This window comes from Neoarthrinium moseri (assembly GCF_022829205.1).
Source record: "Neoarthrinium moseri strain CBS 164.80 chromosome Unknown scaffold135_Wmoseri_CBS_16480, whole genome shotgun sequence".
In the NCBI taxonomy this organism is placed as follows: Eukaryota; Fungi; Ascomycota; class Sordariomycetes; order Amphisphaeriales; family Apiosporaceae; genus Neoarthrinium; species Neoarthrinium moseri.
In genome coordinates this window covers 23,191-35,795 of record NW_026055249.1, presented here as the reverse complement: position 1 = coordinate 35,795, position 12,605 = coordinate 23,191, and the positions used below count along the sequence as shown (strand labels likewise).

General features: G+C 56.6%; 6 protein-coding genes across 6 annotated transcripts; 2 read left to right on the top strand and 4 right to left on the bottom strand.

Annotated features, from left to right (window-relative positions):
• JN550_013746 (uncharacterized protein) lies at positions 1 to 545 on the bottom strand (the record flags this gene model as incomplete). The annotated part of the gene is made up of 1 exon (XM_049312367.1): positions 20 to 545. A coding segment is annotated over one exon (526 nt), but the record flags the coding sequence as incomplete, so codon positions are not given.
• An 822-nt stretch (positions 546 to 1,367) lies between these two features.
• Positions 1,368 to 2,416, bottom strand: JN550_013745 (uncharacterized protein; the record flags this gene model as incomplete). Its single annotated transcript, XM_049312366.1, has 2 exons — positions 1,368 to 2,246; positions 2,306 to 2,416. The coding sequence occupies 2 exons, from the start codon at positions 2,414 to 2,416 to the stop codon at positions 1,368 to 1,370; spliced, it is 990 nt and encodes a 329-aa protein (XP_049164293.1).
• A 301-nt stretch (positions 2,417 to 2,717) lies between these two features.
• JN550_013744 (uncharacterized protein) lies at positions 2,718 to 3,152 on the bottom strand (the record flags this gene model as incomplete). The annotated part of the gene is made up of 1 exon (XM_049312365.1): positions 2,718 to 3,152. One exon carries the CDS (start codon positions 3,150 to 3,152, stop codon positions 2,718 to 2,720), a length of 435 nt encoding a protein of 144 aa, XP_049164292.1.
• A 1,057-nt stretch (positions 3,153 to 4,209) lies between these two features.
• On the top strand, positions 4,210 to 5,740 carry JN550_013743 (uncharacterized protein; the record flags this gene model as incomplete). Its single annotated transcript, XM_049312364.1, has 2 exons — positions 4,210 to 4,767; positions 4,817 to 5,740. The coding sequence occupies 2 exons, from the start codon at positions 4,210 to 4,212 to the stop codon at positions 5,738 to 5,740; spliced, it is 1,482 nt and encodes a 493-aa protein (XP_049164291.1).
• Positions 5,741 to 8,931: 3,191 nt separating this feature from the next.
• On the top strand, positions 8,932 to 9,753 carry JN550_013742 (uncharacterized protein; the record flags this gene model as incomplete). Its single annotated transcript, XM_049312363.1, has 2 exons — positions 8,932 to 9,160; positions 9,221 to 9,753. The coding sequence occupies 2 exons, from the start codon at positions 8,932 to 8,934 to the stop codon at positions 9,751 to 9,753; spliced, it is 762 nt and encodes a 253-aa protein (XP_049164290.1).
• An 883-nt stretch (positions 9,754 to 10,636) lies between these two features.
• JN550_013741 (uncharacterized protein) lies at positions 10,637 to 12,298 on the bottom strand (the record flags this gene model as incomplete). The annotated part of the gene is made up of 3 exons (XM_049312362.1): positions 10,637 to 11,945; positions 12,003 to 12,082; positions 12,134 to 12,298. 3 exons carry the CDS (start codon positions 12,296 to 12,298, stop codon positions 10,637 to 10,639), a joined length of 1,554 nt encoding a protein of 517 aa, XP_049164289.1.
• Between the last annotated feature and the right edge of the window lie 307 nt (positions 12,299 to 12,605).

Genomic DNA, 12,605 nt, shown 5'->3' with positions numbered 1-12,605 from the left:
GGGGGGTCAAAGTACGTACAGGTGCCGGCCGGAACTGCAATGGCAATGTCCGTCTCAACGAGCGCCTTGCCGCGGCTCGGGATGACCGTGTCCTGCGCGGCATACATGTCGTAGCCGGCGGCAAAGGCGCTGCCGCGCGTGGGCAGTCGCGCCTTGTCCGAGAGTTTCTTGATCAGAAGCGCCGGGGACTGCTCCAGAAGGGGCACGGCGGTGCCGTTGCTGCTGTCCTGTGCTGCGGCGGCCATGGTAGTGCCTGTGGTGGTGGTCTCGCTGATGGAGGTCGAGGGCTTGTGGCGCTTCGCGGGCGGTGAGGTCGGGGGTGAGGCTGCAGAGGGGACGGCGCTCATGTTACGAGGGGGCGGGAAATCGAGGAGGCGAGTTGGTGTCGGCGGCTGACGTGGTCGACCAAAATCAAGAGATGTGCTACGGTGTGATGATGTGTGTCGCTGGGGAAGCTGGTGGAGCGGTGGCAGATTGGCGATGATGGTGGGGTGTGCGGTGAAGACGCGACGGAGACGCGTTAATTGGCTTGGCACTCGGTGCATTTGATTGGGGCCAGCGCGCACTGCGTGCGGATAGCACCAAATGTGACTGCAGCTAGTCATATCACAAGTATAGACTGTCGTCGCCTTGCGCGAACACCCCAAGCATGTCGCAATGTCTCATCTGAAGTCCCCACAGCTTGAACTCGATATATGATGTGCCAATCAGAGCTGATCGAGGCCAAGCATCTAAAAGCGTACATAGCAGTCCAGGAATTTGGTAATTTTGCTTTCGTACAGTAGCCGTGTCTTGCTTCATCGTCCACTGAGACGCGAATTGGCCCTCAGTTCGATTACATGGCTCGCTTTCCACGTGTACCTCCACGTACTGGTCGATTGTGATTGAAAAGGCTCCTTTCCGTCACGTGCACTTCGTTGCTATTTCGGGAGGTTACATTTTAATAACCTGGGCGTTTCAATAGTCAGGAGTTGGACTCTGATAGTTTTGTTTCTGTCATCCTAGTCTCGACCCCTATGTTTCACAACCCCGGCCGGCATTGGAGAATGCCAAATCTTCTTGCGGCTTGGTAGGATTAGCGAACACCGAAATAGGATGCAGGGCAGTACCCGCGTGGAGAATGATATCTGGCCCATGCTATGGCAGTGGATCAGCTGCCGGTCTGTATTTACAAATACGCATCAGGTTGATGCAGGAAATCACAGCGCCGATTTACACGCATCAGATGCTCAGCACGATGGATGCCCCGAGAACCTAGACTGTGCGTCCCGCCATGTTTGATCTTCGCGGGAGTCCGGTGTCCCTCATGCATCGGCGGGATGGGCCATGTCAAGCCAATTGGCTGTTTCATCGGGCAGTACGAGTTATTATTCGTCCAGATCTCTGCCAAAGTCTATGAGCCTAAGCTTGGTTGCATCTCTGGGGTGAAACTGCGCAACCTTGGAGCGGACGAGAAATCTTGCGGCTGCCGTCTCTTTGCTTAGATGGACGTAGGCCGCAGAGCTGTCCCCGTCGGCGGCCACGAGGCTGTTGAGTAGTTCTTCTGTAAGATCCTTCATCTCCGCTCCGGCGGCTGCTGCTTCGTCGCGGGACTCGGCGTCACTCTGCAGAGACTGAGGCTCTTGACTCTGGCCCCAGATTTCATCGATGCGCCGCTGTCTTTTGTCCTCGTCTGAACTCGGTTTGGCCTTCTTGAGGCGGCCCTGGGAGCTGAATCCCGCTGCCAAGTCGTCGGTGTCGATGTCCATCATACCGCCGACCACCGGCCCCCCCATGTCTTCTGCGGCCAGCATAGATGCAAGCCGGTCGTCTATAAAGTTCCGCAGGGCTTTCAACAGCTTCGACGTCTCCTTGTCGTAGCTTTTCTTCTTGCGCTTCAGCTCGGCTATGCGCTCTCGTGCAATGTCATCCGGCCCCAACTCCATCCGACTCTCCAGACCGTCACGTAATGTCTGAATACGACCCTGGAGGCTTTGTGACAGTGCGGTCTGGTCCCTCAGATTTGCTTGCTCCACCTCGAGCCGCCGCCTAGCTCTCTCAACCGACTCTGCATGGACTCCCAGGTAAGCTTTAGTCTCCTCGACGGTCTGATGAGTCTTGCGGAGCGCGACCAGAGCAGGCAGAACAGAGTCCGGGAATGGGAGGAACGGGGTCTTGGCCGCGAGCTCATCATAAACCGTAGTCATGATCTCCAGGGGAGCTTCTGGACGGGCTGTAGGCTGCCCGTTAGGGGGCGAGGCACGCAGCTGTGTATTTCTCGGTAAGCATTCACGCAGGGCGTACGGCGTCGCTTGGCTTCACGGACCTGCTTCAACACTCGCTCGTGCTCCCTGACCTTTTGCTGGAGCTCAGCCAAGGACTGCTGGACGCGGCTGGCATGGACGGCGTCGCGCTCCGGGCTGTGAGGCGACTCCATGATACTGGCCCAGATGGCGCGAAGAGGCCGGCTGTGACTTCCAGGCAGCGGCTTCAGGGCCAGCTATGCTAGGTGCGATGTGAGTCGCCGATGTCTTTGGGGCCAACGGTCAGAAGGTGGGAGGAAGGTGGGTGGCACAGGTTTCAGTGGAAGGAATGTCTTGCTCCGGTGCCACTGCCGGCTGGGCAGTATTGGGACCGGCGACCATGGGATTTTTAGTGGACGTCACTGGAAGAGCAGAAGAAGTGCCGAACGCTGGCCTTGAGCTGGCCGGTTAGATGCGCGCTACCCCGCTAGACTCTCAGGAATGCGTCGAGATTGCCCATATGAATAGTCGCTCGATATTATACGGGATGTCGCTGGTGCTCTGCTGAGATGGATCGCGGTAGGACCGTACTGTACGAGTGCCGGCGATAGCTGTCAACCTGGGCTGGAGTCCCCAGGCCAGGACCGCCTGCCTTAGCTCCGCTCCGGGAGCTGCAGTCAACTCTGGGGGCTTGGCAGCCACCTGTTCACCGTGCTTGGACAGTGCGGGGCGACGCGAGATACGGGGACGTGGCCCAGGGCAACCTATGGAAGCAGCCTGGAGGGCGAGCAAGGCCAGGGCCCAGCCTCCCGAGACCCGTGGACGGCCTTCAAGGCGTGTTCCGGCCGCCAGAGCGCTAGGAAACACGTCGTGGCCTGCCGTGGCCTGCCGTGTGCCAGCGCCCCAGCTCGTACTGTGGAGTGCCCCCATTTTCTCGGACCGCGCCCTAAAACCACAAACGCTTGGACTGCAGATGTGGAGCGCAGATCTCCTTCACCTCAACCTTTTCGTGAGACACGATCCCCTTCACCCTTCCTCATCGCACACCCCCCCGTTGCCCTGCTCCCCCCCAATCCCCATCTGCACCCTTTGACTTGTTTCTATCCGGCCTCCTGGAACACCTTCCCGAACGGCAAGTCGTGGTCCTCCTTTCCCGGTCATTTCGCTATTCGTTTTAATACCTTCCTGGCCCCGCCCCCCGTTCCGTTTCCTCCCTGATTTGGAGCTGTCCTGGGGAAGAGATCATCAGAACGGAATTGCAGCTGGCACCCGCGCGCGCGTCCTGCATCCTCCACGACCGCAACGAACCCGCCCTGCATCACCGGCCGCAGCTATCATTTCGATCCATCGACGGTAAGCGGTGTAGCTAGCTGTCTGTCTGCTTGTCTTCCTCCGACGTAGGACGGCACCGACAGGAAGAAAGAAAGGCGGTATTCGGGGCACCTGTCCAGTTCCGGTTTTCGCGGAGCAAAGGTTTGAGGACGAGCGTTTACCTGTCTGTCTGTCTGTCTGATCTGGTCACACACTGCCACCTACCTGCTTTTCTCAAAAAGAGACATCCTACATTTCTCACTTCATCGTCGTTCACAGTCTGTCCCCCCACGGGCAGCAACCACTTTGTCTACCTGCCTACCGTCATCACTCCGCCGAGTCAGGTCACCTACCTGTCACCGCACTACGCGAAAGCTCCCGCAAGGGCCGCAGTCGTAGCTTCACACAGCACCATCCACCATACCTCAGCCATCCGCGACATCGGCCTCTGCTCATCATCACACTCCATCGACCCGACCTCACCTTTTCCGACCCTGAAATCACGTTGAAGAGTGTGCCCTCGCCCTCGCCCTCGCCTTCCGCCCCGCGCCACTACACCTACACGTTTTCCTTCGAAAACCCTATAGGTGTAGATAGAGAGACGTCGATAATTGAATCACCAATATTACCCACCTCACCGTCAAGCCGTGTGAACGTATCAGAAACCTAGGACACAATGTCTGCCTCGCCGTCCCAGAACACCAACCCGGCCAAGCGCCCTCTGGAGGACGCCTCGTCTCCATCGAGAACAAACGACCAGCCCGACGCCAAACGCCCTGCGCTCGACAAGGTCATCAAGAATGGCCACGACCAAGAGGAGGAGGAAGACGAGAAGCCCGTCGCCCCCGAGAGCAATGGCCTCCCCTCCCCCGTCGAGGCCAATGGCAGTGTCAAGGCCGAGACCACCAACGGCGACAAGCTGGAAGCCAAGGATGAGCAAGGCGATACCATTGTTCCGGATGCCAACGAGAACAAGTCTGGCAGCAACATCGTGGCCGTAAGCTCCCTTGCTCCGCCCTCGGGCTCCAGCGCCAACACACACGACGAAACCGCCTGGATCCACATTCGGGCCGTCATCTCGAGCCCCGAAGCTGCCACAATCATTGGCAAGGGTGGCGAGAATGTCAGCAACATCCGGAAGCAATCTGGTGCCAAGTGCACTGTCAGTGATTATCAGAAGGGTGCCGTCGAGCGCATCCTGACGGTAAGCGGCGTTGTCGACGCTGCAGCCAAGGTTTGTCCCCATTGTCTGTTGCAAGGCCATCTTACTAACGAGAAACCAGGCATTCGGCCTGATCATTCGCACATTGAATAATGAGCCTCTGACCGAATCATCAACGGCCCAGTCCAAGACGTATCCTCTGCGTCTGCTCATCCCACATGTGTTGATCGGATCCATCATCGGCAAGGGCGGTGTTCGGATCAGGGAGATCCAGGAAGCGTCCGGGGCTCGGCTCAACGCTTCAGACTCCTGCTTGCCCCTGTCCACCGAGCGATCCCTTGTGGTCATGGGTGTGGCCGACGCCGTGCATATTGCAACTTACTATGTCGGTAGCACTCTCCTCGAGCAGCTCAACGAACGATTCGGTGGGCCGGCCGCCTCAGCATATGCCACGCGCAGTGGTGGCCCAGCTGGTGTTGTGCCCGGCGGCATGCAAGTCGTTCCTTACTGCCCTCAGCCAGCTGGTGGTAACTTTGGCCAGCGGGAGAATTACGGCAGACGGCCCGACCCCCGAGCTCAACAGTATATGCCACCTAACCCCTACGCGCAGCAGCCCCCGTACGGGCACGGAGCAGTGCCTCAGCCTGCTGCTGGTGCTCCCATGCACTACGCTCCTCAGGCCGCTGCGGCCTACGGAGCTGGACCTCACATGCCACCGCACCAGGCGGGTGGTCATGTTGCGGGTCCTCAACCGCACGGAGGGCCCCAGGCGCCCCAGATGCATGGCGGCGGCATGGCGGGCGCTCCCCTTACCCAGCAGATCTACATCCCCAACGACATGGTTGGCGCCATCATCGGTAAAGGTGGCCAGAAGATCAACGAGATCCGTCAGATCAGTGGCAGTGTGATCAAGATCAACGAGCCGCAAGACAACAGCAATGAACGCTTGGTCACAATCACGGGAACGGAGGAGTGTAACAGAATGGCCTTGTACATGCTGTACTCTCGCCTTGGTGAGCTCAGAGACCATCCCCCGAAGCACTAAGGACCTCAGACTAATGCCGACCGTTATCTATAGAGAGCGAGAAGCACAGAATCTAATGACCTTATGACAACGAACATAGCATCTGCTGGGCACGGTAGATCACTTCTGACACAGCTGTTCATCAGTACACTTAGGCTGCCCTTTTGGCCACCACTTTGGCAGGGTTCCCGGTAGGAAAGGCGTCAAGGCTTAGATGGTCACCAAATGGTATCGGTCATCAACAAAATGGTGTTCGCTTTGGCAGTCAAGATCATGTCTTTCATGGACGTGAGCGACAGATCTGATATTTCAGAGGTATCACATTTAATACATACAAGCTGGTCAATATGCAGTTGGCTGTTCCATTCGTTCAACGAAATGTGATGTCCATTACTTCGCAAGCATACGTATTCTGGTGAACGAAAATCCCATGTCCTAGCCTTGATCTTGAGATCTTAACGCTTCTGCAAAGGAATAAAGGTGTGCCTATGATCAGGAGATTCTGGGTCTTGCCTAGGAATTCTTATTCTGGCGGACACCTTGGTTGGATAGTCCGAGGCAGTTATTTGGCAATACGCCACAAGTCAACACAGCGACAGCTGTGTGCTATGACTGCCAATGTGCTATTTCTGGCAGTGACTGGCTTAATTGGCTTCTCAACGGCAACACGAACTCGCAGCCAAGTTTGTGGCTCAAACCCTGGGGATGTCGGCGATAATGTATGCATACTACGTGGCATGCATTGCGATTCCGAGGGCCGGGCTATAATGAAGCCTTACAATATATGCGGTAGTACGACAAAATCAGCACGAAGCATCGAAACGCAGTTCTACGGCGCAGGCAGTGGCATACTGGAATAACTTGGGTCGTGGGAGTTTGAATCCACTCGCTTACCCCGGCTGGCTGGAAGCAAGGCTACGAGTCACACTGGCGCTCTGTCGCTATCAGCGGGCGGTATTGTACCAGGTTATCGCGATGGAACAGCAGTCTCTAGCCGGCGAAAGCTGGCCAATACCGCTAGGGCTGAGATTCAGCGGGAATCTGAACAAGCTGACAGCCAGGTCCCTACACGGAAAGTCCGCGATCCAAAGCAGCTTAGTTAGATGGCGTGGCTGACCCCATTTACTTCTAGCAACTGCCGGGCTGGGTTTTCTCACGATAGTGAGGGTATACCATATCCGCTGATAGGGCTGAGCCGCAGGCCTACCTACTCCGCCCGCTTATTTGGACAGCGCCACGGATCTTGTGGATGGGTGCTAGCTGGCACTTTCGATTGCGTAGAGGGAGGGGCTTGCATTCGAATCAATCAGCGCACCACGATCACTCTATTGGTGAAACATGCAGCGAGCTGGAAAACGGGCCATGTATAGTTTCATGCGTAGTTCCCAACGCAGTCGACTATCACAATCTGCATAACTCGTACTGGCATATGGCACTCGCCAATCCCGACTGGCTCGTATTGGATATTATGCTTGTTCAACTGTGGACTGCCCGTTGCGGGCGCCTCGGGCATCCGAACGGCAGCATGATGTCTTCATCTTCCTCGCAGGCCAAGTCCTCGGCGTCATCTTCAGCGACAAAGAAGCTTTTGACCCCGCCATACAGAGAGGCCCCCCAAACCATGCGACAGGACGTCAATGCCACGAGGCCGAGGGCGCCGTGCGTACAGGTACATGCAATCCCAAACGCTCAGCAGCAGCGGCCCGACTAGGTTCAGAGAGAGGTTGTGACTGATGGGTCGTGAGGTGAGCCCTAGGGATGGACGTTGACCACCGAAAAGCAGGTCAGATCAGTGTCCGGGCTGTGCGAGCGTCTTTCGCGATGCGGTCATGCACTCATCGTCGTCAACGGTCAGACTCCAGACTCGCGCAGGGGTGTACGCCAAGCGCTCCCGAGTCGAAATTGGGCCGAGCTAGTCCAGGTCGTCAGACTTGCAGAGACGTTGGTGCCTGGGCCAGTCAACCCATCCCAAGCAACCTGCTTGGAATACATGTCGCCATCCTCGAACGGGCAATATCAGTGAAATTAAGGTGAACCTAGATGCAGCCCATGTTTGCTCTTTTTGAGTTTTTTTCCCCCATGGTCCTGACAGGTCGCACCACATACGGCAGGTTTCCAAGGTGCCAAACCTAATTACCCGCCAGGCACAAGAAAATTCTGTCGTGTAGCCCGTAACTCCAGTGCCCAGCTTGCGAAGTCGCGAGAGGCTCCGGCGTCAGCAACGTGCAGCACAGAGATTGACAACCGGCGCAGAAGCCATCCACCTGACTATCGACGGGCCTTCTCCAGTGTGAGTTACCCAGTCAGGCGGCCCGCGAGCGCGAAGAATACTGCGCTAGGGGGGAGAGGGCCTGAGAGGGCCTGAGAGGGCCCATGTAATTGGAGCAAGGATCCCATAACGTTGGTCAGGGGCTGCTGGCGAGCCGGGCCAATGATGGCAAAGCCCCAACGGCTGAGCGTTCATAGCTCAGCCCATCTTGGTCACTTGCGCCCAGGCGTGACAGGCTGCCCCAGGGCCAGGCAGGTTTTCGCTCTGGCGACGCGCGACAGATCATCCCCCTTTTGGTCCCGATGCGGCCTAGACTGGGCGGGTTCCCCTGGGACCTCAGTCTCGCAGGCGTAATCCTTCGCGTCCTTTGCATGCGACGTAGGAAATTAACCTTAGCAATGGGACCCATGCCGCCTCTCCACCTTGGCAGCGGGCGTCGAGGACACAAGGACTCAAGCCCTGCACCGGGGCATCGTCGCGGGACAAGCTGACGGTGTCTGGCGAGTCTATTTCCAGCAGTCCTGTTGTAACTGCATGGGGCTAATAGGCGGGCGAGGTACAACGCCGGCGGCGCTGGACGGCGGTCGTGACCCCGTATATCGCCTAGGCCGCGGGTCCTGGGCCCTCTGAGTGGTCGGCAGTCGCCAGGCGGCGCATTGGACATGATGTGCTGTGCCCCTTCACCCTAATGTAGCTGGTCCTCCTCTTCATCATCGTGGGCTGACGGCTTTCCTTTCCCTCTCCTCTTTCCTCTCACCACCCCCATTCGGCGCCGCAGAGACACTTTCGTCCACCACACTCTTTATAATCACAGCCTCACCTGGCACCACACTCTTTACCAGTCGCTCATTCCACACTCGCTGAATAAATACACAGTCGTCACCCACTGTACCAAGGGACTCGTAATATACCTAATCCTCAACCACCAGAAAATCCAGTCAAGATGCGCTTCACTGCTATCTCCGCCGCCGCTCTGGCCTTCGCTGCCTCTGCCTTCGCCCAGACAGCTGGCTTCGATGCCATGACCACTCCCGCCAAGGGTGAGGAGGTTCCCGCCGGTACCACCTACACCATCAAGTGGCAGCCGGGCACCTACACCAGCGGCACCGTGTCTCTGTCTCTTCTCGGCGGCGCCTCGCCCTCGACCCTCGACGTCCTGGGCTCCCTTGCCTGTAAGCAGCATATCTGTAGTCTTGACCACCAAGAGAGCCCGAGCTAACACGAGATGACAGCGGGCGTTCAGAACTCGGCTGGTTCGTACGAGTGGGCCGTCGGCTCTGCCCTGGGTGACAAGGCCACCTACGGTATCAAGATCTCTCTCGACAGCGACCCCTCCATCTTCCAGTACTCGTTCCCCTTCCAGATCAAGGCCGGCAGCAGCAGCAGCACCGGCGCCAGCCAGGGTTCTTCGGCTGCCGCAACTGGTGGCTATGCTACCTCGGGCTACCCTACTGCCCCTGCTGCTTCTACTACCGCCGTCACTTCGGCCGCTGAGACCTACAGCGCCGTGCCCACGACTACTGTTGAGCCCACTGTCCCGGCCAACTCCTCTGCTATCCCCAGCGTCATTGTCTCTACTGGAAACAGCACCAGCCCTTCGACCACTGCGGCTGGTACCACCTTGACCAGCCTGACTTCGGCCAAGACCTCGGCCACCAGCACTTCTACCTCTGCCTCTTCCGTCCCTACCGCCGCCGCTCCCCGCGTTGCCGTCGGTGGATTCGCCATCTTGGGTGCTGCGGCCGCTGCCATGCTCGCCATCTAAGCCTTCTTCCATCGCGTTGAGTATTTCCTTCGTTTTGGCGGCATCAAGGTGAAATGGATGCATTATTTTTGTGCATATTCCGGTTACTGGTCATTAAAAACGGGCTTAATCAGGGCGTACATTTGCATACCCGCTCCCACGTGACATGCTGAATGCATGTGCAATGATTCTGGAGAGGGAGGTGGAGAGGGATCTGAGCCTGTCAACTTAGTCCTCAATAGAGATTCCGACAATATTTTGGTTGAAAACTTTAAAGTATGCTTCCACACCGCTGCGGTGAATGTCGAATTGAAATGTGCTTGCTCCATACTTCTCCGTACGCTGTGCAGTATAACCCCTTCCTTGGCGATGCCGCTGTTGTACGACGCGGCCATAAGCGGCTCGCTGCAGGTAGGAAGAAGGTTAGATTCCACCTGCACGTGGCAAAGGCATGCGTGAAGTCATCTTTAAGCTCGCAGCCGCGGCCGCGGCCGTGCAACCTAAGGCCAATTGCAAAATGTGGTTGGCCAACCTTATCTTGTCAAGCATTCCAGATGAGGCAATAGATCTCGAAGATCATCGGACCGGTGTGAAACGAAGCACAAGTACATTACTAACCAACCTTTTGACAACGAGAGATTGGGGGCCAAAAACCGGTTACGAAAGTGCAGAGTTGTTTATGGACCATCCTATTCTTGTGCTCATTCTATAATTACGTCGCATTTTTTTTCGAGCCCCTGATAGAGTTCCGCACCTCTAAATACAACGCTGTCATAACCAAAAGGTATCATCCCATTCCTCGTCTAAGCTTTGTTTCATACCCAAATTAGGTTTCCCATATACACTTCTATCAGCATGCATATTTCCTTCCTGGTTCAAAAACTCAAGACAATAACGTGAAGTTCTAGTGCCCACCAATCTGCCCCTTGGGCAACGGCGGTACCCATGACCACATCAAGTTAAGGATGAGCATCATGATACCAATGATCCAGAATGACTTGGCATAATCTGTGCCGTTTTCCATGAACCGGAAGATGATCGCAAAGACGACACCACCCAGGTTGCCGCCAGCGCCGGTGGTACCCGACACGAAGCCGTTGGCATGCGGGTGGACGTGGGGGATGAGAGAAAAGTTGGCACCGTTGCCTGCCTCGAGGAAGATGGCCATCAGGGCAATCAGGCCGAACATGGTAGATTGGTCGTGGGGGTCGACCTTGCCAATGATGATGAGCAACAGCCCAGTAACGCAGCCGCAGACCATGATCCAGATCTTCTTTGCCCAAACACTGCGGCCGGTCGCTCTGTAGACGATGTCGCTGACTACGCCTCCGAGCGGCCTCGTGACGAAGTTGAGGAACCCAAACATGGCGGCCCAGTTGGAAGCGCCAGTCTGACCCAGCGATGGGAAGTTCTTGACGTAGTACGCGCTGAGAATGGAGTTGATGGCCAGCTCGCCGCCGAATGAGCAGGAGTAGGTCGAGACGTGGAAGGCAGTCTGCAGGGAGAACAGGACCCTCATGCCCTCCTTGAATGTCGGCTTGGCGATGATCTCGCCCTTGGCAGTCTCGAGCATCTCATCCTTCGAAAGCGCTGCCTCGTGGTCCCAGTTGGACTCGTTCTTGGGCTCCTCCTTCTTCTTTTCGCCCTCTTCGCTGGCGGAGTAACTATTGGTGGGCACCTTCTCTACAACGCTGCCAGGGACGTCGACAACACCTCCCGTGGCAGGCGGCGCATCGACGCCGTGAGAGTGTAGGTTGTCAGAGGCGTGTAGGTGTCGCTCAGACCACTTTCCAGTTGGGGTGTCGGGGCAGAACAAGACCATGCCCATGGCAGTGGCGATGACGATGATCAAGGGCACGATGAAAGTAAGCCGCCATGCGACACCGTCGGTATATCCCCGGCCTTTCAACGAGTCAAAGACAGCCGGCATGATGAAGTATGTGATGCCACCACCAGCATTACCCCAGCCACCCGTCAGGGCGTTTGCCGTGCCCACGACATTTTTGTCGAAGAAGCCAGTCGACCATACCATGCAGGGGACGAACGCGCCCCCTAGAATTCCAAGGAAGAAACGACTGACGTATAAGCCGCTAGCCGACTGTACAAGGGGCGCGAGGCCGAGGGGGATAGATCCGAGCAGAAGGAGGCCAGCAAAGACCCATCGAGGACCAAACTGATCGCAAAGGGGGCCGGCGACAAATCGAATCAGAAGACTAAGTCCTTGTTAGTTTTCTGCCAGATTCAGCTGCTTATCCCAATTGGTAACGTACGTAGCGCAGAGCGAGACGATGTTCGAGTTCGCGACTTGGGCTGGTGTAAGTCCCAGGTTTGCTTTGATAGTGTGTGTCAACTGTTTGTGTCAGCTACTGCAGCTAGTAAGGTCCCGTTTGAGATGGCCTACAAGTGGTGGAAAGGTGTACCAGGCCCAGAAAGCCACCATGAAACCGAACCAGGAGAAGAAAAACACTCTGCCGTAGACATTGATCGGGTTAAAGAAGGGTATAGATCGGGCTTTTCGGTTGATGGGGTTGACCTCGGGGGACACCCAAAGGTAGGAGACCTTCATGTTGTAGTTAAATTAAAACCCGAAACTATTATCAGAGGTAAGATTTGGGAAGATGGTCCTATTTCAGAGGATTGCAGGCTACTTTCTTTGCGTCTGCATGTAGCAACCGTACTCAAGTCACCGTGGGCTGGGATGTATCTTATAGCTCCACCGTGCAATGGTCGATGAAGGTCTCACACCCAAGCTCTGCAATTGAGTATCTCCGGATGAGACAGCTTTCAGTGGGCCAGGCCTTGTCGTGTCCTCCACACTAATCCTTGTGTCGTCTTCTCCGCGGGAGAGGCCTGTGGGGATTTCAGACTGGGCC